Source organism: Capra hircus, chromosome 21 (assembly GCF_001704415.2).
Source record: "Capra hircus breed San Clemente chromosome 21, ASM170441v1, whole genome shotgun sequence".
Taxonomy (NCBI): Eukaryota; Metazoa; Chordata; class Mammalia; order Artiodactyla; family Bovidae; genus Capra; species Capra hircus.
The window spans coordinates 56,862,231-56,886,354 of record NC_030828.1 but is presented as its reverse complement, the minus strand read 5'-3'; the positions used below and the strand labels follow the sequence as shown (position 1 = coordinate 56,886,354).

The 24,124-nt window shown below is 45.0% G+C and overlaps 1 protein-coding gene across 1 annotated transcript in view; it reads left to right on the top strand.

Annotated features, from left to right (window-relative positions):
• Positions 3,792-24,124, top strand: part of LGMN (legumain) — a 39,955-nt gene continuing 19,622 nt past the window's right edge. The window contains exons 1-2 of the mRNA XM_005695335.3: positions 3,792-3,872; positions 14,311-14,478. Of these exons, the coding sequence (XP_005695392.1) occupies positions 14,341-14,478 (138 nt within the window). The 5' untranslated portion in view covers positions 3,792-3,872; positions 14,311-14,340. The remainder of the gene's footprint in view (positions 3,873-14,310; positions 14,479-24,124) is intronic.

Here is a 24,124-nt window from a genome sequence, read left to right as displayed (position 1 = left end):
TGTCCACAGGGGGCCTGCCATCTTCCTGCTGCCTGCGCTGGTCAGTTTCGGCACTGACCTCTGCTCCTGGTGCTTGCCATTGGCAGAGCACACCCCCTACCTGGGTGACATTCTGTGAGGGGGTACAGGAGCCCAGGCAGTGCTGAAACTCAGATCCCCATCTTCTTTTCCTCATTGGGAGTCTTAATTCATAGCTCAGCAGCTATAGGCACCTTATTAACACAGTGAGTAGCTAATATTAATAGGGCATTTACTTGGTGCTAAGTACTGGATTAATTTAATTCTCAGAGAGATCTTATGAAGTAGGTACTGTTTTTTCTTTCTTTCTTTCTTTTTAAAATTCTTTTATTCATTTATTTGGCTGCACCAAATCTTAGTTGCCTCACGTGGGATTCAGTTTCCTGACCAGGGATGGAGCCTGGGCCGTCTGCATTGGGAGACTGGTAGTGTGAAATCTTAGCTCCTGGACCACCAGGGAAAGTCTGGGTGCTTTCCCCCTACCCCTCACCCTCCCCGTTTGACAATTGAAGAAACCCAGGCACTGAGAAGCTAAGTGACTTGCCTAGGTCACACAGCTTATAAATGGTAAGACTGGAATTTGGATCCAGATAATTTGATGAGAGAGCACACCATGTCCAAGTTCCCATGCCAAACCTCTTGCGTCTCAGCCTCCTCCCCATAGCTGGCCTAGGTTAGCCACCTTACAGCATCTTCTGAGGCTCATCTGACCAACACCAGGGACCCCTCAATTTTCAATCACCTTCTCTTGTTTCAACTCTGAGCTCTGAGCCCACACTGCTGCTGAGGAAGACTGGGGGGGACTTCTGGGCCCTTTGTTTGCCTAAACATGCCTGGCACCAAGCCACCACATTCATTCCATTCCAAGTGTGAAAGCCTAACCAGCCAGAGGTTGCCATTTATTTTGGGTGAACAGAGGGAGTGGTTAAGGATGCTCTGCCTCTCTTACTAGACAGTAAGTTCTCAAGTGTAAGGAACAAATTCCTATTTCTCTCCATGCTCATTTACATCTGAGAAATGGAATATTTCCTGACACAACACATCGGTAAATATGGATGTCACATCACCAGCAATCCAGCCACTACAGATGGTGAGCTGGTGAGCCCTGGGGGAACCCAGGAAGGGAAAAATACCTGCCATCCAGCAGACATCAGACAGGAGCCACTCCCTATGGTGAGCCCCGAGGAAGCTCAGGATGTGAAAACAGTATACTATGCTGAGTGAGGTGCAACATCAAAGAACTGATTTCAGTGAGTCCAGACGCTTGCATCTTCCCATACCTAGAAAAGTGCTAAATTGCTTAACTTGGGTTATCTGGTTTTCTTTAACAATAACCTTTTTATGTTCAGACAACTTGTCCTTTATTGCAAAACTTCTATATAGCCTGGCTCCTCCTTGGAGCACTTCTCTCAGGGTTACTTGAGGTGCTATCCCCTGGACTCGAAGTCTTAAAAATTCCCACTAAATAAAGCATAATCCTCAACTGTAAGGCTCGGAGAACTGCGCTCTGAAAGGACATTCAGGGACAGCCTCTAGTGGACTGACAAATTTTATTATCCAGCTTCGCAGATATATGGTCTCAGGGAGCAGAGCATAAAGCAGACTTGCACATAGCCTTTCTCGATAAAACATCAAAGCATCCAAGCATAAAATACAGTTCTCACCGTCCAAGACATAACATACCTTTGGTGAAACTCTAAAGGGAGTCTTATCATGAAACAACAGTCCTTGCTCCCAGGCGGTCAGAAGGAAGCCTCCGAACTCCTCAAGGCTAGGTGTATGACCCTTCATGATCCGTTCCCAGCCTTGGGCACTCGATGAATGCTCATAACCCTTTGTTATGCTCGTCCAGCTTCCATCCTTCGTCATGAGTGGAGCAAATACATTTTCAGTATTTGCTTAAAGCCTTCCAGCTCCTCCACACTCAACTTTTGGGTTGTGAACGTTTCTAAAGCCCATACACCTGGCACATAACATTTATGCTCCCCATTGAGGAAGACTGTGAAAGCACAGTGGTCATGAGAACTGACTTTAGGCTTGGACAGACCTGGACTTGACGCCCTGGTCACTTCCAAGCTGTGATGTTGGGCCAAGTACTTAACTCAGGGTGGGTAAGCTTTTTCTGTAAATGGTCACACAGTATACACATTCTTTTGTGGGCCACACGGTCTCTCCTACAATAGCTCATCTCTGCCTTGTTCTCCCAGTCATACCTAAACCAATGGGTGTGGGTGTGTTCCTCTAGACTTTTATTCACAAAATTGGCAGTAGGCCTAGGGTAGTACACAGACCCATGATTTGCAGTTAAAAAAAAACAAATTATAAAAGGACATCGGGGAGTTCCTTGGTGGTCTGGTGATTAGGACTCTGCTTTCACTTTTGAGGACCTGAGTTAAACTGTGGTGGTGTTAGGGGAATCACACTGATTGAAGCCACCCACCCTGGCCAGGCACCACAGTAACCATTTGCATGAGTTGTTTTATGACAGGAGGTCCTGGTAAGGAACTTGGAACTAATAAGCCTCCACCAACAGGAAGAGTTCGGGAAAGGTCAAAGGAGACACCATATGTCTACCTCCCAGAATCCTTCTCTCTGGCATCTATCTTGGCTGAACAAGGTGTGTACCACCAGGAAGGACTCTGAGTCAGAATGATTGGCTAAAGACAACCCAGAAACTAATCCCATCACCGTAAAACCCAAGACTGCAAGCCATGTGACAAAGCTGTTCTCCTGGGTTCCCTTACCCTACTGCTCTCCACCTGGGTGCCCTTTCCCAATAAAATCTCTTGCTTTGTCAGCAGATGTGTTTCCTTGGACAATTCATTTCCGAGTGTTAGTTTCGGGCCCTGGTAGGGGTCCCCTTTCCTGCAACAGTGGGGCAACTAATTTGACACAAGCCAACACAGCCGAAACAAAAAAGATGAAAGGAGACAACCCATGAATGTAAGTCCTATATATCTTGTGCTCGATGTCCTTGGGCAGGACGGGACTTATTCCCTCATAATAACTCCATTCAACTCAACTTTCTCAGCTCCACACCATGGTACTTGTATGTATAGTATTTTACTTTTCTCTCCCTGTGAGATAATACCAAATGTTTGAGAAGTAGCATACGGATAAAAAGCACCGGATTCTGGAACTAGACTGCCTGGCTCCGAATTCTCGCTCTGCCACTTCAGAGGTATGTGATCTTCCGAAAATTAACCTCCCTGACATAACTTTCCTTAGTTGCCCTGTGTGTAAAGCTGGGATGACATTAACAAGTGCCTTCTTCTCCTAGGGTTGTTACCAGGATGAAACGGATCTGCACATCCTATCACCTGGGGCTCCTTAAAGACTCCAAAACACAGGCTACAGGCAGACCAACCAAAGAACTCAAAATCTTTAGGGAGAGGCGGAGGCATCAGTACCTACGAAGCTACCATCCTACGTGGTTCTAATTTGTGTACAAGTTTAGAAGCAGAGTGTTAAACGGCTTAGCGCGCTGGGGATCGATCCTTCCGGGGAACCACTGCGCCCCTGGTTCCACACACGTCAGAACTACCCTCCCACCCTCACCCCATCCTGCCCTAATTCACTGGATACGGTTCTCCCTGCGTTCCTTTTCCCTCTGGGATCAGAAGGCCCAGCGGAGGCTCGCTGGGACTTGTAGTTCCTGCGACTCTCCGATCTCGTTCTCGCCTCCCATTGGCTTTCGAAGACGCTCCTCCCCGAAGCTCGGCCAATCGCCGCGGCGCAGCCAACCCTCAAAGCAAGGAGCTAGGACCCAGCTCAGCAATCTGTGCCGGGAGGACGCGGGTGGCTGACTGCTCTGAGGCTGCGCACCGCGAGGAGTTCCCACGGTCCCTCAGCAGGTAATCAATATCCCTGGCAGGGTACTGGGGCCCGGCCCAACGCCCCGCACCCGAGTCGCCCGTTTGCCGCAGATCTTGGCTTCATGGCTGAGATTTTCAGTTTCCCCGGCCTTTTTTTTTTTTGAGTAAATCCATTTCTCATCGGGCGAAAGGGAGTTTTCGGCAAACGATGACTTCCGATGACCTCTCTCAGCCTTGCATCCCGTGGGGTTGGTGAGTTGGGGCTCCTTTTGTTGCGCGAGCTCTGGCTGGAAGCCCAGGCTCCTCCGAGAGCAGAGAGAAACAGGCGCGAGCTGACAGCACATTTGCTAAGGTCCTATAGCCAGGGAATGCCAGGAGGGGTCTCTTGTGTCCTGTCTTAACAATCTAGAAACAATTCAGGTTGTTGAGGTTTGTAATGCTGAGGTTGCATCTGTTTCCAGTTAGTTCTTGGTAGCCTAAGGGGGAAGGGGTTATGTTAACCACAACAGCAAATATACCCAAAGGTATAAAAACATCCCTTCTGAGAAATCATAAAAGCGCCACTTCTCATAGGTTTGAGCTGGTGGGAGTTAACAGGATGATTCCCGTGAACCATGGAAGTGGAACTTAGCAGGATCTGGTCCCCTACTTCTATCAGAGTTGAGGTTTTACCCACGTGGTATTCAGGGCCAAGAATCTAGGGGCTGGGAGAAGGAAATTTTGTGAAAATAAATGTCCATGGTTTGAGACTTGCCCTGTGGTATGTAGTGAGTGGCATGGCCCAGCTCTCTTTGCTCCAGGCAGTAATGTCTTTACTGCATTAGTTCGCAAACATTGGTTGAGCCTTACTAAGTTTTTAAAGCAGGGATTATTTCATAAAGGGGAGAGGCAGTTTATCGTGAACCATTCCAGTGTTCCAGGGGCAGCATGTAACCCTGCTTGTGGGAAGAGGTAAGACTTTGCAGAGACGGGAATAATTGAATGGAGTTTGAGGGATGGGCAGGAGCTAGTGAGATGAAAGAGAAGAGCATTTCACCTGGAAAATAGCATGATGAAGGCAGGAAAAGAGCACTGATTTTGGATCCGGAGTCCTGAGCCTGGTTGGAGCAAGGGATTTCTTGTGGATAGTGGAAAACAAGAGAGGCGCATCTTGCAAGCCTCCTGTGCTGCTGTAAGAGACTTGGATTTTGCCCTGAAAGCCCTAGAAACCGAATTTAGTAGATGTGTATCTTTGTTGTTGCTATTGTTTAGTCGTGAAGTTGTGTTGGACTCTTTTGTGACCCCATGGCCTGTAGCCAGGCTCCTCTGTCCATGGGATTTCCCAAGGGAGAATACTGGAGTGGGTTGCCATTTCCTTCTCCAGGGGATCTTTCCAACCCAGGGATAGAACCCGAGTCTCCTGCATTGCTGGACAGGTCTTTTACCAATGAGCCACGAGGGAAGCCCAGTGTGTACCTTAGATACTCTCTAATGTGGAAAAGTGTTGGAAAGAGGCCACACCAGGGAGCTCATTGCAGTAATTGCCAGGAGAATTGCTGAGGATTTTAAAGACAATTGCATTTGAATGAGAGGAGAGATGAGTAAAAGGTTGTGAACTCTTAAGTAAGTGAACACCATACCTAGTATTAAAAATATATTGAGGTGAATGCTGTCTCTTGAGTTTTCCACCTATGACTATCTTTTTTAAGGAAATGACAAGCCTTTTTTTTCTTTCCTTAAACCGCAGACATTGCTTTAGGTCAAAATTTGAGTCCCGTTTTATGAAGGAGAAATCATCACAAATGTTAAGGATGTTGAAATCTGGATGATTAGACATATGACTCAATTTATCTTGTAATCCAGGAGATACAAATTAAACCCATAATTAGATCACTTTATATCTATCAGATTAGAAATTAGAAAGTTTGTTACTCTCAAGAGTATCAATTGTTTGAAAGATATCAGATATTTGGAAGTCTATTTTAGGACAGTACAGCTGCTAGCAAAATAGGTATATCTGAAGACTCAGTGGTCCTACTCCTAAAGTACCAGAGAGACATGTGTATACAAGGCGATGAGTGTGAGAATGCTTTTGCAACATTTTAATAGTTAAAAAAAAAAAAAAGTAGCAACCTACATGTTTGTTAGTAGGAGAATGTTTATAAAGTGGATATATGTATTTTAAAGTATAATAAATTGCTTGGAATGAAATGATTTACAATAGTGGTTACCTTGTGGTATTCGGAGAATGGGACAGGACAATGGGGGGACTGTTTTATCTGTAATGTTTTATTTGTTTATGGGGAAAGAGGTTTAACAGATTTACAAAATATTAACAGTTGATCTGTATGACGGTAACAGGTATTTTATATTATATTTGTACATTTCTGTAGTTTAACGTGTATCCTTCAATTTCTTAAAATATAAGTTGTAGCAAAATTAAACTTAAGAATTTACATCTAGTTATAAAAGTCATGCTCATTCATTTGGGGAAAGACTACAAACTATTATTAATCCTAGATTTCAAAAAATAGTAATTTGGGAGAAACTTAAAGAAATTCAAATGCCAAATAAGCAGTGAAAATAAAAGTGTAGAAAAACCATTAATCAAAAATCAAATTCTTCTAGACATTAGTAAAAAAAAAATCTTTCTTGACTATGTGTATTTTGAAATATGTTATAGCTGCTTGTACATCTTGAAATGTTAAAAGATATTGTTTTAAAAGTGAAGGGGGCGACAGAGAATGATCTGGTTGGAAGGCTTCCTTAACTCAATGGACAAGAGTTAGAGCAAACTCTGGGATGTAGTGAAGGACAGGGAAGCCTGGCAAGCTGCAGTTCATGGGGTTGCAGAGTTGGACATGACTTAGTGACTGAACAACAACATCACTCTCTATGTATTACTGTCAGCTGAAAGGAGATTCCAAGTACGAAGTACATTTGTAGAATAGAAATACAGAAACGTGCAATGGGAAAGCTGGCTTCTTTCTTTCAAAGGGGGAGTCACTTGCACCTCCACTTAATAGAATTCATTTGCATGTTTTTAGACAATAATTATTTTCATTTCTAGTATCTACAGTTTACAGAGTTGTGGGGAAAAAAAGTTCCATAGAATCATTGCAGGTAGATTCTTTACCAACTGAGCCACCAGAGAAGTCCTCCGTAGAATCACAATTCGGTAACTTTGAAGGACATGCTCTAATCCAGAATGTGCTTTGCTACTGAATCATAAATGTTCCGTATGAAAAAACGTTGATTCTCTCACTTGAACAAAATCCATTTTTTTGAGATTTGAGATAAGACTACTTGGATTTTCTTTTCCTTCTTTCTTTTTTTCCCCCATTTTACTCTTGAAACAGAAAATCAAAGGATATGGGAACTGAATGGGCCATTAATAATTTAGTTCTACTATCCCATTTGACAGATGAACAATTAAGGTGAGGCAGGGTTTCCCTGGACTTAGGAACTGTAGTAACTTAGTAACTGTCCTGTATTAAAGAGAAATTTCACCTGACATTTGTTAAAAAGACAAGATGGGGACTTCCTTGGTGGTCTAGTAGTTAGGACTTTGTCCTTCCAGTGCATGGGGCCCGGGTTTGATCCCTGGCTGGAGAACTAAAATCCCACGTGCCATGTAATGTAACCATTTTTTTTTTTTTTTAATGACAAGATGGATTTTATTCTAGCTATTGTATTAGAGGAGAAAGACTTCCGTATAGAACTGAGCTCAACTCAAAATACATCAAGGACAACTGAGATTTATTGCCAGTAGGCAGAGTGGGAGAGACAATGGCTGAAAAATTGCTAAGAGAAGCTTGATTAGACGCCAAAGATGGGAGATTTAGCAAGGATTCTTGCTAAACCTGGGCTCAGTGGGCCAAAGTCTTGTCGGGAGGAGGGCTCAGAGGAACTTGACTTCAGTTCGGTGAAAGAGGGCTCCTTGTCTCCTGTCCTTGTCTCTTTTGCATGTTATCAGCCAGGGACCACTTGCATGATGATTTTGTTGTAAGACCCCAACGAACAGAGGGCAAGATCTAAAACCTGTAGGTTTGGAAGTCTCTTCACAGATGTCATTTTCTGCCCAGCTACTTTGGTTGGCTTTAATGGTTCGCTATTGCTAACCCAGAGCAAGTAGCAAGTACAGGGCTGATGTGGGAGGTCACGGGGGTGGTTAAGGTCTGGGCTTTGATGTCAGACCTAGATTTGAATTTGATCCTGCTATTTAGATGGTCCTCTAACTGTAGCCTTGTTACTTCTATCGCTGGTGACAGTTGATCTGGTATGTGCACTCGGGTCTGTCCCAAACCTCCCCTATTGGATCAGATCCCACTTGATGGTGCTGTCTGAAGTGGAGTCCTTCAGTTGAATCAGTGACTTCATGTAGCCCTGTAACATGAGAGGGACACTGGACCAGTGGGAGCAGCGAGGACCTGGCATTGGAAGCTGGTAAAATTCATTTGTAAAGGCTTGTCCATTGACTTTGACTTTGTGTGGTTCAAGTTCTCCTTTGATGGGCTCTTCTTCTAAGACCTTTTTATAACCGATTACCCACAAGTGTCTTAAAATAGTGGAGTGATGAAGAGCAGGCATGTTGGGTATCCTGCTGCTGGAGGAAACTTGGAGGCCCCGGAGTGTAGGGTGTAGCCCTCCCACCTGTGGTTACAGGGCCTCTGAGATATTCACAAAAACAAGGCTCTTTTGGTGTGACAAGCAAGGTGGTGTAGTAGAAGAAGCAATCTTTGGAAGCAGATCTGTGTGTCACGCAACAGTGCCACTTTCTACCAAGTTTCTCTACCTTTCCTAGTCTGTCTCAGCTGAAGGGGGTAATGAGACTGCTCACAGGCTGTTGTGAGGATGGGAAAGTGCCTTGCACACTCCATGGTTCATAGATGCCCACGCATATCCCGCCCTCCCTTCCTGTGTGGCATAGCAACAACAGAATACTCTTGGGGACTTTCCTCTCTCCTCTGGTTAGAGCAACAGCTGCCTTGGGTCATTTTCTCCCTGCAAATGGTTAGCAGACTAAACACATACCCCTGAGCATCCTTTTAGAGGCCTTCCCACTCTCGGCACTTTTAAGAACTACCTTTTTCTTTTAAAGTTGTCACTATATCCCATTATAAGGATGTATTATATTTGAGTTAGGGCTTCCCTGGTGGCTCAGAAGGTAAAGAGTCTGCCTGCAGCGCAGGAGACCCAGGTTCGACTCCTGGATTGGGATGATTCCCTGGAGAAGGGAATGGTAACCCACTCCAGTATTCTTGCCTGAAAAATCCCATGGATGGAGGAGCCTGGTGGGCTACAGTCCACGGGGTCGCAAAGGGTTGGATATGACTGAGCTGCTAGCACACACATATACACATATAATTGATTTGATAAATAGTACCCTGTAGATGGAAAAGCCCCTGATGTTGGAAAAGATTGAAGGCAAAAGGAGAAGAGGGTGGCAGAGGATGAGATGGTTAGATCGGATTATCAACTCAGTTCAGTTCAGTTGCTCAGTCGTGTCCGACTCTTTGCGACCCCATGAATCGCAGCACGTCAGGCCTCCCTGTCCATCACCAACTCCTGGACTTCACTCAAACTCACGTCCATCGAGTCGGTGATGCCATCCAGCCATCTCATCCTCTGTCATCCCCTTCTCCTCCTGCCCCCAATCCCTCCCAGCATCAGAGTCTTTTCCAATGAGCCAACTCTTCACAAGAGGTGGCCAAAGTATTGGAGTTTCAGCTTTAGCATCAGTCCTTCCAATGAACACCCAGGACTGATCTCCTTTAGAATGGACTGGTTGGATCTCCTTGCAGTCCAAGGGACTCTCAAGAGTCTTCTCCAACACCACAGTTCAAAAGCATCAATTCTTCGGCGCTCAGCTTTCTTCACAGTCCAACTCTCACATGACTACTGGAAAAACCATGTCAACTCAGTAGACATGAATCTGTGCAAACTCCGGGAGGTAGTGGAGGACAGAGGAGCCTGGTGTGCTACAGTCCATGGGGTTGCAAAGAGGTGGACACAACTTAGCAACTGGACAACAACAACAGACAACCCCCGTAAATGACCATTTATGTTGCCTCTGGGGTTTTTCTGCTACAAATGGGTGATCTCCCTTACCTTCTTAAAATCTTCCCTTTTTGAAAAGTGATACCTGGCACTCCCACCGGGACTTCCTCTTCTGCCTTTATTTCTTCCCCCGCACTCATCACCACTGTACAACCTGTCTCTTCCCGCTAGAATGTCAGCTCTGCGAAGGGTTTCGCCGGTTTGGCTCCCTGTTCAGCCCCTGTGAGCGCCTGGTGGGCGTTCAGGCCCTGTGTGTTGGACGGGTGAGTAGACAGGAAGAAGCAGAAGACGGCGCCTGTGTGACTGGGGCCCTGGAGAGCCACGGGCAAGAAATAGCGGTCTTCCTGGGCCAGTTTGGCAGGGATCGTTTACTTTTTTTTTTTTTTGACTGCGCTGGGTCTTCATTGCAGTGCTTGTCTAGTTGGCAGCCTGTGGACCAAGTTACCCTGCAGCGTATGGGATCCTCGTTCTCCAACCAGGGATCACACCTGCGACCCTTGCATTGGAAGGCAGGTTCTTAACCACTGAGCCATCAGGGAAGTCCCAGGGGTCCTTGTTTACTTTTTATTCGTGAATTTTTCTCTCTGCTGAAACGAGAATCATAGATATGCTGCAAGATGATTTGTGACTTTGTTTTCTGGCGCTCGACTTCGTCAAGAATAGTGCTGACCAGGAAATTGCCATCTGAAACCTGCTGTTTTGAGACGTGTTCATTGCTAAGGGTGATGGAAGGATTGTATTACTTCATATCTTTCCTTCGCCCCTGGCCCCATACATTTCCCAACATATTAGTGTATGTTTTTTTAAGTGGCATTTCCAGATCGGTGTCACATGGTGAGGCTTGTAATTTGGCATTGTATTCAAGGAACCACAACTCTGTGTTAATAATTTAAAAAAAGATAGACAAGAACATCGCTAAATGTTAACTCTGAAAATGTCCCTTGTGTATGAATAAGGTACTTTCCCTCACTGAGGAGTAACTTGCTAGTGTTTAGTAGAAGAATGAAAGGTAAACTGGAATTTGTAAAAATAACCTGGTGGTGTTTTTTGTTTGCTGATTTAGGCAGTTGAGCTGGTGGTGTCTATTCTGTTGCTCAGGCAGGCCAACCATTCGACTCTAGTATATTTTATTTAAATATGAAAGGGGGAATTCCCTGGCAGTCTAATGACGAAAACTCAGCCTCCACTTCTGGGGGCACAGGTTTGACCCCTGGTCAGGGGAACTAAGATCCCACATGCCATGAGGCACAACAAAAAAAAAGAAAAGAAAAGAGAAAGAAAAGAAGAAGTCAGGCACTAGTGCCTCCAGACAGATCAGCCGCTTCAGGATTGAGTCACATGATAGACACTCAGAAAGAATGGTATGCAAACCAGGGAGCCTGTTTTATGATTGATGAAAGATAATAAAAACCCCAGACTGTACCTGTCCTGTGGGCTGAGAACACATTCTGGCTCCTGAGGGCGGGCCACAGAGACCGCCTGTTTCAGTTTCATTGGAATGTAGCCGTGTTCACTGGTTTCTGTATCGTCTTTGGCTGCTTTGTGATACCATCGGAGAGCTGAAGAGTTGTGATGGGGATGACGTGACCTGCAGAGCTGAAAATACCTACACTCCAGCCCTTTACAGAGGCTTTGCTGACCCTTGCCCCAAGAGAAGCCTTCCTGGGAGGCTTGCCTGCAGCCAGGACAGTGCTGGTTGCATGGCCTCCAGTATCACTAGCTCACCTCCCCCTCCAGTGTGGGGGCCCCTGCAGAGCTTTGGGGGTGGGAGCTTGACTGTCTCTTGTCTGATCTCACTGCTGCTGATTCATACCTTTGTATTACTTCCCCTTTTATTATCCCTCGGTGAGCCCTGGGCAGGTCAAGTGGATGTGAGAAAACATCCTGTCCATATACACTGACATATTAATAGACCAGCAGGTTCCGGGGCTGGGTGGCCTGGGAAGGCCACTGCCCTCATCTGTGACTCACCTTGACCATTTGAAGACAATCTTGAAACAAATCTGGGGCACGTTATTGCAGTTACCCATGCATCCATGACTTTATAGTGGAGCTAAAGAAACCTGGATTGAGCACTAACTCAGATTCTTTTTTGTTGTTGTTTGGCTGTGCTGTGTAGAGTGCAGGATCCTAGTCCCCTGACGGGAGACTGAACCCCTGCTGCCTGCATTGACAGCTCCGAGTCTCAACCACTGGACTGCCAGGGAAGTCCTCCCACCTCAGATTCTTAATTCTTACATGTGAAGCATTGAGTTCCTGGGAGAAGTCTTGCGGGGCTAGAGTAGTACGGTTTCTTAACTAGGAAGCTGGGCTTCTGGGCAGAGCTGACTAGAGTGTAGTCCTGGGCATCACCCAGAGCTTGTCAGAAATGCAGAGTCTCAGGCCCTGCGCATGCCTACTGAGTCAGACTCTGCCTTCTAACAAGCCCCCCAGGCAATCTGGGCATATAAGTCAAGTTGGAGAAGTGCTGGCCCAAAGTGCCTTTACTTTTTAAAACTTTGGTAAAACTCAGGGCTTCCTGTTTTTTCACTTGGGAGGAAATCCCATCATTTTGAGGTTTAGCACAGTCTTAGGCACAGGCAACCTAGATAGCATATTCAAAAGCAGAGACATTACTTTGCCGACTAAGGTTCGTCTAGTCAAGGCTATGGTTTTTCCAGTAGTCATGTATGGATGTGAGAGTTGGACTGTGAAGAACGCTGAACACTGAAGAATTGATGCTTTTGAACTGTGGTGTTGGAGAAGACTCTTGAGAGTCCCTTGGACTGCAAGGAGATCCAACCAGTCCATTCTGAAGGAGATCAACCCTGGGATTTCTTTGGAAGGAATGATGCTGAAGCTGAAACTCCAGTACTTTGGCCACCTCATGAGAAGAGTTGAAACATTGGAAAGGACTCTGATGCTGGGAGGGATTGGGGGCAGGAGGAGAAGGGGACGACCAAGGATGAGATGACTGGATGGCATCACCGACTCGATGGACGTGAGTTTGAGTGAACTCCAGGAGTTGGTGATAGACAGGGAGGCCTGGCGTGCTGTGATTCATGGGGTCGCAAAGAGTCGGACACGACTGAGCGACTGAACTGAACTGAACTAGGCACAGATGCTGAGGATGGTTTCCTAGACTTCAAGGTGTTTCGTGACTTAGCTGGCTCTGCAGTCCTTGAGGACAGAAGCTTCGTCCTGTCCCTACTGCGTTCCCGGCCCTCAGCGCTTTTTCTGGCAGGGTCAGAGTTCAGGAGACTGACTGAGGAGGTGAATGAATGAGTGAATACATTAATGAGTGAGTAAATGAGCACTGTTTTGTCAAAAAGCATCAGAGGCAGAGGTTAGCCTCGTAGACTGTTCTGTTCTGAGTCCCTACATCTCAATGACTGTTTTTCCTCTTATCTCAGAATGACAGGCCTGGCTTCTGCCATAGGAAGGCTTTTTTAAAAATAACATAGTCGGGACGCAGGGCATTTAAAATAGCATACTTGTCTGAGTAATGCAGGGTGGCCAGGACTCAGCCCTAGTTCTGCCTTTTGTGCTTTAAAACTCTCTTTAAAGTTTTGGCCGTGAAGGGTAAAATTGGGCATGTAGTTCATTAAGAATAAAGTCTTGAGATGCAGAACTGTGTAGCAGAAAGGGTGGACCAGGAGTTCAGAAGGCACGGGTTCTGGTCTGTGGCCAGTGAATATTGGGTAAGTCACTTCTCTCTTGCTTCAACCTCCCCATCCAGTAAAACAAGAATTAAAATGTTTGCCCAGCCTCTTCTACAGAATAATGAAAATGGGTTGTAAGAATTATCCAAAGACATTCATTTGGGCTGCCAGTGTTAGACTATAGCTTACCCCGATAGCTCACACACATTGCCCCTCAGTATTTACATCAAGTGTATGTTGAATTTTTACAAGCTTTATTGTATAAGTAATATATATTATTTGTAGTAAAGAGAGACAAAAAGAAAGAGGGTCATTCTTAATTCTTCCTATCTACCACCCAGGAATAACTACTGTTAGGTTTTGTCTGCCTTCCACATTTTGCTATGCACACATTATATTTCTGTTCTTTTCTTAAAACAGTTCATAGTATGTGGTAGATATTTTTCCGACACAGTGAAGTTTGTTAGTGAATTTTGTTTTCCGTATTCCAAGTTGTGACAAAAACTTTAAAAAGTTGCTTCAAGAGCTTCCTCAATATTCTTTGGTTTATTCTCCTAAGTTCAGCCTGTAGCGAAGGTGGGGTGCTGTGGGCAACCCCCTGCTCTGCTCCAGGGAAACGGCAGCAGCGCTGAGAATAAAATTCTGCCTGTCATCAGTTTTATCCTCAGCGAGTTCTGTCTGATGACGAAATGATCGTATCTTTTTGGCCCATTTTCTGTGATCTTGTCTTTGGGTCCAGCAGTGTTCTTCTGTTTTGGTCATTACTTTTTCACTTGACTCTGCCTTTTTCTTCCTAGATTTCTGCAGGGGAACTCCAAGGGGGCAGGATGATTTGGGAAGTCACTGTGTTGCTCAGCTTGGTCCTGGGAATTGCTGCTGTTCCCCTGGAGGACCCTGAGAATGGAGGCAAGCACTGGGTGGTGATTGTCGCAGGATCACAGGGCTGGGATAATTACAGGCACCAGGTAAGAAAATGACTCACCTTTTCCTGGATGACACTGGCAGTCTGTTAACAATCCTGGACATTGTTATTAGAAGAGACTTTTTATTTAGTGTTTTTTGGTTTGGTTTTGCTTTGGGATGGAGTTGAAGCTATCAAGATTTTATTTATTTTAAACTTTTAATTTTGTATCGCTATTTAACAGTATTGTGATAATTTCAGGTGAACAGCAAAGGGACTCAGCCGTACGTGTATATGTATCCATTGTCCCCTAAACCCCCCTCCCATCCAGGCTGCCGTGTGACATTGAGCAGAGTTCCCTGTGCTATACAGTAGGTCTTTGTTGGGTATCCATTTTAAATGTAGCTGTGTGTACATGTCCATCCCAAACTCTCTAACTATCCCTTCCCCCCAGCAACCAAAAGTAGAACAGATGCTCCTCTTAGGTTGGCAAAAATACATGTGTTGATGAGGATGTGGAGAATGGAACACACACCCCACCATCCCCATTGCTGAGTGGATTACAACGTGGTACAGTCATTTTGGAAACCATTTTGGCTGTTCCTCAAAATGGCCCGTATGTGGTCACTTCAGTCTAATGCAGGGATTCTCAACCTTGGCACTGTTGACACTTGGGTCCACCCAGGTAATTCTTCACTGTTGGGGGCTGTCCTACCATGTAAGATGTTTAGCAGCATCCCTACCTCTGCCCTCTAGGTACCAGGAGCATCACCCAGCCACTGTAACAACGAAAATTGTCTCCAGACTTTGCCATATGTCCTTAGTTGAGACCTGCTGGTCTAGTGCCTTCATTTTAATAAATAGGGAAACTGAGACTTGAAGACCAGAGGTGACTTGCGTGAGGCCGAATTGGTGCAGACAGGACTCTGGAAGCAGCGTCACGAGTATCTCCTTGCCCTCCACACCCCCACCCTGCTGCTCTGCCTTCACCCCTCCCCCTCTTCTTTCCTGGCACTCTCAGCAAACCAGCCTGGCAGAAATTAGAGAGGAAAGAATCTACATTTGTAAATAATGTTAAAAGTGCAACCTCCAGGTGCAAATGTAAAATGGTGTAGCTGCTTTGAAAAACAGTCTGACAGTTCCTCAAAAGGTTAAGCACAGTTACCGTGTGACCCAGCAATTCCGCTCTTAGGTATATATTCAGAAAAAAAAAAAGAATATGTATGTCCCCCCCAAAAAACTTGTACTCAAATGATTATAGCAGTTTTATTCATGCTAGCCTAAAAGTGGGAACAATCCAAGTGTCCAATAAATGGATAAACAAAAAGTATAGTCTGTCCACACAAGGTGTTATTATTTGGCCATAAAGAGAACAAGGGACGGATGCATGGCTTCAACAAGGCTGAACCTTAAAAACATTATCCTAAGTGAGAGAAGCCAGTCACAAAGGACCGCAGCATTCCGTTTATAGATGGAAGTCTAGCGCAGGAAACTCTGTGAAAACAGAATGTAGATAAGTAGTTGATAAGGTGTACACAGAAGAGGGGACAGAGAATGACTGTTACTGGGTGTGGAGCCTCTTTTAGGGATGATGAAAAGGCTCTGGAGTTAGAGAATGGTGATGGTTGCGTGACTTGGTGAACATACTAGAAACCACTGAATTGTATATTTAAAAGGTTGATGTGTGATATGTGAATTATATACCTTAATAACGTTGTTATTTAAAAAGTCATTGAATCTTTCAATTCTCAGAGACGAGATGCACAGGCAATCACAAGTGAACTCATTTGACCCCCCCACTGTGGGGTTCTGTGCAGTCGGTCCAGTTCTTTTTCCCTATTTATGTTTACTTTCTGTCTCAACTGGTTACCTTTGAAGTGCCTAGTCACCAAGTGTGGTCAGAGGCTGCCAGATTAGACCTAGCATCTGTGCTTGTGACGGCTTAACAGGGCTGCCTCATGTGTGTTTCCTTCCCAGGATATCAGTTTCATAATCTGTTAAATAGGGGTTGGTTTAGGTGAACTCCCTGCTGCTGCTGCTGCTGCTGCTAAGTCGCTTCAGTCGAGTCCGACTCTGTGCAACTGCTGCACCTCCTCCCCCACCGCCCCCCGCCCCGCCCCGCCCTCTGCCAGGCTCCACCATTCCTGGGATTCTCCAGGCAAGAACAGTGGAGTGGGTTGCCATTTCCTTCTCCAATGCGTGAAAGTGAAAGGTGAAAGTGAAGTCACTCAGTTGTGTCTGACTCTTAGCGACCCCATGGACTGCAGCCTACCAGGCTCCTCTGTCCATGGGATTTTCCAGGCAACTAGCTCTATAATTTGATGATTATTGAATGACTTAGTTCTTGAATGCTTTTTATCTGCTAGCTGAATAGGAAATTTGGCTTGATTAAAAAGTTATTTTCATTGGCAGTATGATACCTTTTTAATACTTAACCCAGACCTGACCCCGGCTTCCCTGGTGGCTCAGATGGTAAAGAATCCGCCTGTAATGTGGGAGACCCAGGTTTGATCTCTGGGTTGGGAAGATCCCCTGGAGGAGGGCATGGCAACCCACTCCACTGTTCTTGCCTAGAGAATCCCATGGACAGAGGAGCCTGGCGGGCTATAGTCCATGGGGTTACAAAGAGTTGGACATGACTGAGTGACTAAGTACAGCACACACACAGACCTGACCCAGTTAGAGAGGAGTAATCCGAGTATTAACTACCCAGCTCAGTTTTCTCCTCTGCCTCTCAACACGAGTCAGAAAGATGGGGTATTAAATACGGGTCACTGATAGCAGACTGGCTGCTTCATCAGACACCCTGGTTTTTATACAACTAACTTTAAAAAGCATGTATTGGTTAAACATTATTCAGTATAGGTGATTACCCTTTGCTCCCAGGAAATTTTTTTTAAGTGTTGCTAGTTTCCCTGGGTAAACTACTTCATATCAAAATGGAATGAAGCAAGAAAAGCAAAAAGAAGTGGGCACAGACTGAAATTTCTGTCCCTAAAGAAGGGCGGATGCTGGTGCTAAAGCTGGGCACGGGAAGCGTGGCTGCTGAATCATGGTTGGCCTCAGTTCATATCCCTGCTGGCCAAGTTCACTCCTCGGCCAACTGCCGACACTTGCTGTCTTGACTTTGGAAACTGAGCGTTAGAAGAGCGTTTGAGGTATAGCCAGTTAACACCCCAGTACAAAATAGAAAATTCAAAGTGTAGGGGGAAACAAAAGAGCATTTGAAAGAGCTTTTCCCATAGAACCTACATAGACTTTTTCTTTTCTGCATAGACTTTTAGACTTACATTTTTATTGAGGTTTGCGTTTTCCTTGCGTGAACATAGCACTCATTATCACAAATTTGTTTAGAGATTAGTATACTGGGCACACTTAGATCGTTGCAGAGCACTCTTCTGTGCCTTATGATGGTTATTTAACCTGTGTTGGTTACACTGAATTGGCTTTCTCCGTTTTCCATTTGGGGCTGGGATGAATGGATGACAGCGAGGGAACTGGTGGGTCTGGGCTGATGCTAGTGGGATATGTTACATCTTGAGTATGGGCTTAGAAGGTCCTGGAGGACAAGTTCCTGCAGTGGTGGAGGCAGGAGCCAGACTCCGATGCATGGATGACAGAGGAAGAGGTCCCTTGGTGCAAACCACACAAGGTATGCTGTACTGGCTATTCTTCTGACAGGCTTGTGAGGGGGAGAAAGAAGAACATAGGTCACCAGGGGAGGAATGGGACTAGAGGAAGGTTTCTTCCAGTATAGAGATCTGAGTGCATTGAGAGGGAAAGTTAAGTGGATTGAAGGTGAAGTTCACCGTTGCACAAGCCATTAGGAGGATGTTGGGATATGGGGGGGTGTTGGGAGGAGAGGAGATGTGAGCCAGGAGTCACTGGGAGAAAGGGGCTTGAGGGGAGTTTTGAGATCACTGCTTGGCAGTGGGGCTTTGAAGGAGAAGGTCTGGAGTGTTGGCAACAGAAGAGGTGAGGAGCTGGGAGAATGCTGACGCCCCCTACCCTCTGCTGGTCTCAAGCTGGGGGCTGTGGTGGAGAGGAAGGGAGTGCCACCTTTTCCTGGGAAGGCTTCAGAAGCCTCCTTAAGAGTAACCACGGGGCCAAGAGGAGGCAGAGAGGGAGAGGGAAAAGTCCAGAACTTGTACATGTTGAAGTTGGGAGGAAAAGATAGGATAATAGAGGGTCTAGTGGCAGTCATTATACTTCTGAATAACCACCTTTCACTTTATATATTTAAGGGTGTGTGTTATTACCACTTTTTAGAAACAGCTTTATTGAAGAGGTATGTTTCCATGCCATACAATTCACCTATCTCATAGTACAGTGATTTTTAGTAAATTCAGACAGTTGTGCAGGTGTTACCACAGTTCAGTTTTAGGACACGCCCATCGTTCTAGAAAGTTCCCCGGTGCCTGTACTTGTCCCAGCCCTGTCCCCAAGGATTTGCCTTTTGTCTTTATTGTCTTGCCCTTTCCAGAAACTTCATAAATGGAATCATACAAGGTGGACTGCTTTGGTGTCTGGCTTCTTTCACTAGCATTATGTTTTTATAGTTAATCCATCTTGTTACAAAGTATCACTCTTATATTTTAAGAAAAGAAACAGATGGAGAGCAGAGCTGAGCAGGACTGAACTGGGGGAATGCAGTTAGCCCAGGAGGGCTGTCCTTGTACAAGCCAGATGCTGGGCAGGGCGGTCGGGACTGTGGGTTGTGGACTTGCATAGACCCCCAGGTGTAATTCCTGTTCTTCCCCCATCTGCTGTATTAGTTTGAACAAATGATGTAATCTCACTCCAAACCTCTTGATTCTCCTCTGGAAAATCTGAGGTGGTGGTGGGCTCTGTGAGTGAAAGTCACTCAGTCCATGGAATTCTCCAGGCCAGAGTGCTGGAGTCGTTCCCTTCTCCAGGGGATCTTCCCAACCCAGGGGTCGAACTCAGGTCTCCTGCATTGCCTGCAGATTCTTTATCAGCTAAGCTAGCTGGGAAACCCAAGAACACTGGAATAGGTAGCCTGTCCCTTTTCCAGTGGATCTTCCTGACCTAAGAATTGAACCGGGGTCTGCTACATTGCAGGCGGATTCTTTACCAGCTGAGCTAGCAGCCCCCTCGCCCCCACCCAGTGCCAACTCAGGGCTTAGCAGTGCTCAGAGCATGTGCCAGGAAGGGGTACTATACCTGTTCCTCTCAATGAGCAGCCCATGAGAACTCTTCCCAGCCCCTAGCTGGCTTGAAGGTGGACCCCTTGGCAGTGATGCCAAGTATTTCAAGAACATGCCAAGTATTTCAAGAACAAGTATTTCGCCTTTGCCCCAGGCTGATTGCTCTTAGTCAGCTTACAGTTGGCCTGAGGTAGGGCGGCACAATCAGTGACTGGACAGTGACCTCCACCAGGAAATCACGGGATGTATCAGCAATCCCATCTGAACTCCTTACTCCTGAGAGTTGAGTCAGCAGTCTCTGTTCAGTGTGGCCCAGAGGGCTCTGCCCTTTATGTCAAGTCTTGCTCAATACCTTCCTGTCACATGGCATTTCTCCTATGGCATTTCTGTTTTTAAGGGGAAAAAATGCACGGAGATAAGATATGCTCCAGAAAAGTCATTCAAGTAATCTTTAGCACTGTCTCCAAGTCACTTGACTTGGCTTAACCTTACTTTTATTTCTTTTGGGTGTTAGTGAGTGCTTGACTCCAACCAAAAGCCCTTTTGAATTGAGAAGGTTGGGAAGAAACCAAGTAATTCCAAGGACCCAAGAGAGGATCTCTGCTTGGCTTTGAGACCGCTGTGGTGGGGGAAGCCCTGAGCCCTTCCTGAGCCTGTCCCCACCTGTGAAATGGGCATAAAAGAGTCTGCCTGTCAGGGTGGTGGTGAGGAGCCCAGGAATATAGGGGAGCACTAACAGGATAGGCTGAATATATTTTCTAAAATATATGGTCTTATTGAAGCGTATTTACAGATTGTATATAATTCACCCATTTTAAGTGTTCAGTGATGTTTTGGTGCATTTAGCAAGCTGTGTATGCATCACCATAAATCAGTGTTAGCACACTTCCATCTCCCCAGTGAGATCCCTTGAGCCAATTTCAAGTCCCTAGCTGGAGGCAACTCCTAGTATACTAGTATACTTTGTAATTCTGTAAGTTTGCCTCTTCTGAACATATCACATAAATGGGGCCGTGCAGTGTGAACTTTTGTGTCTCGCTTCTCTTAAGGCCATGTTTTTAAACTTTATCTGGATAGCGTGTGTCAGCACTTCATTCCTTTTATTGCCAAATAGCGTTCCATTGTATGCTTACATCACATTTTGTCTGTTCACCACTCAGTGGATATTTGGGTTGTTTCTTTTTTTTTTTTTTTCCGCCTATTTGAAGCATTCTGCTAAGCACATTTGAGTACAGATATTGGTGTGGGTTAATGTTTTTGCTTCTCCTGGCAGATACCTAAGAGTAGAATTCCCAGGTCCTAGGGTAAATTTATACTTAACTTTTAAAGAAACTTAAACTATTTTCCAAAAGGGCTGCGTCATTTTGCATTCACGCAAGCAGTGGATGAAGCTTCCTGGTTTATCCTCACCAGCACTAGTTATTGTCTGTCTGCTGTGACGTGGTAGCTCCTTGTGGTTTGAGTTTGCATTTCCCTAATAAGTAATGATTGTGAACATCTTTTTATGTGCTTTTCAGTATATCTAGTTAGGTGAAATGTTTATATAAATCTGTGATCTGTTTTTGATTGAACCAGTTGTTTTATTGAGGTACAAGAGTTCTCTGCATATTCTACATACAAATCCTCTCTCAGATATGTGTTTTGCAAACGTTTTGTTCTCACTCTTGTTGCTTGTCTTTTCACTTTCTTACTGATGTCTTTTGAAGCACTAAGATTTTGAATGTTGTTGATGTCCAGTTTACCTTTTTTTTTCTTGCACATCTGTGCACATCTTGCACATCTATCTATGACATCTGTGCAATTACAATTGAAGATTTCAAAGATCTTCTCCTGTGTTATCTTATAAAATGTTGTTGTAGCACTGACATTTAAGTATGATTCATTTTGAGTTAATTTTCATATATGATATGAGGGGAGAATCTAAGATCATCTTTTTGCATGTAGATATCCAAAATTTCCCAGCACCATTTGTTGATAAGATTCTCCTTTCCCAGGGTAGTTCTGAAAACAGGAAGTGAAAGTTCTCCAGCTTTCTTCTTCTTTTTCAGTATATATATATCTATTGCAGTTATGTACAAATTTTAGCATTATCCTGTCAATTTCTGAGGAAATCCCTGCTGATCAGTTTTTTTTAAAAATTTTTTGAGGGGGAGAGGAGAGGTTTTTTAACTTTTTAAAAAATCTTTTATCTGTACCGCACGGCATGCGGGACCTTAGTTCCCCAACCAGGGATCAAACCCATGCCCCCTGCAGTGCAGACACTGGAAGTGTGGAGTCTTATCCACTGGTGGTGTTAGTTGCTCAGCTGTGCCCGACTCTGCGACCCCATGAACTGCAGCCCACCAGGCTCCCCTGTCCATGGGATTTTCCAGGCAAGGATACTGGAGTGGGTTGCCATTTCCTTCTTGAGGGGATCTTCCCGACCCAGGGATTGAACCCAGGTCTTCTTCACTGCAGGTAGCCTCTTTACCGACTGAGTTAGTTTTTTTAAAAGTTTAAGTGTGGTATGTCTTTTGATCCATGAGCATGAGATATCTCTCTGTATTTAGATCTTTAATTTTCCTCAGCAGTTTTATAATTTTCAGTTTACAAGTCTTGCACTTCTTTTGTTAAGTTTATTCCTAAGTTGTTTTGTCTTTTCGTGAACCTGCTTTTTGGTGTCTAGCAGGAGACATAGATAATAGGCCAGTTTGCACTGAGGTGAGTGGGTGGGTGTGCCTGCTCACTCCAGTTTCATTGAGAAGGTTAAATCTGACATAATATTGGTTTGATTTTTTTTCTTATGAAATAGAAAACAAATATCTATATAATGTGCCTTCAATGTAAAGAATAATAATAAAATGAATACCTATGTAGTTTGTACTGAAAGGTTGTTGCTGAACCACAAATGACGCCAGGATTCTTGGCCTCTAGAGGAGAATTCAATCTGGGGCCAAAGACAGGCTAAATCGCTCAGAGCTTTTGTGTAATACAGTTTTATTAAAGTATAAAAGAGATGAGAAAGCTTCTGACAGAGACATCAGAAGGGGGCAGAAAGAGTGTCCCCTGGCTAGTGTTAGCAATGGAGTAAAATACCTTTTAATTAGTTATTACAATGAATCAAAAGAATGTCTGGAGGTTGTAAAGATCTTACTAGACCCACTCCCATAATTTACATTTTAAGATAACAGGATTCAGTTCAGTTCATTCACTCAGTCCAACTCTTGCACCCCATGAATCACAGCACACCAGGCCTGCCCATGCATCACCAACTCCTGGAGTTTACTCAAACTCATGTCCATCGAGTTGGTGATGCCATCCAGCCATCTCATCCTCAGATATGCAAATGACACCACCCTTATGGCAGAAAGTGAAGAGGAACTAAAAAGCCTCTTGATGAAAGTCAAAGAGGAGAGCGAAAAAGTTGGCTTAAAGCTCAACATTCAGAAAACGAAGATCATGGCATCCGGTCCCATCACTTCATGGGAAATAGATGGGGAAACAGTGGAAACAGTGTCAGACTTTATTTTTTGGAGGGCTCCAAAATCACTGCAGATGGTGACTGCAGCCATGAAATTAAAAGACGCTTACTCCTTGGAAGAAAAGTTATGACCAACCTAGATAGTATATTCAAAAGCAGAGATATTACTTTGCAGGCTAAGGTCCGTCTAGTCAAGGCTATAGTTTTTCCTGTGGTCATGTATGGATGTGAGAGTTGGACTGTGAAGAAGGCTGAGTGCCGAAGAATGGATGCTTTTGAACTGTGGTGTTGGAGAAGACTCTCAAAAGTCCCTTGGACTGCAAAGAGATCCAACCAGTCCATTCTGAAGGAGATCAACCCTGGGATTTCTTTGGAAGGAATGATGCTAAAGCTGACGCTCCAGTACTTTGGCCACCTCATGCGAAGAGTTGACTCATTGGAAAAGACTCTGATGCTGGGAGGGATTGGGGGCAGGAGGAGAAGGGGACGACTGAGGATGAGATGGCTGGATGGCATCACTGACTTGATGGATGTGAGTCTGAGTGAACTCAGGGAGATGGTGATGGACAGGGAGGACTGGCGTGCTGCATTTCATGGGGTTGCAAAGAGTCGGACACGACTGAGCAGCTGAACTGAAGTACTGGAGTTTCAGCTTTAGCATCAGTCCTTCCAAAGAACACCCAGGCTGATCTCCTTTTGAATAGATTAGTTGGATCTCTTTGCAGACCATGGGACTCTCAAGAGTCTTCTCCAACACCACAGTTCAAAAGCATCAATTCTTTGGCGCTCAGCTTTCTTCATAGTCCAACTCTCACATCCATACATGACTACTGGAAGAACCATAGCCTTGACTAGATGGACCTTTGCTGGCAAAGTAATGTCTCTGCTTTTTAACATGCTGTCTAGATTGGTCATAACTTTCCTTCGAAGGAGCAAGTGTCTTTTAATTTCATGGCTGCAATCACCATCTGCAGTGATTTTGAAGCCCAGAAAAATAAAGTCAGCCACTGTTTCCCCATCTATTTCCCCTGAAGTGATGGGACCAGATACCATGATCTTCGTTTTCTGAATGTTGAGCTTTA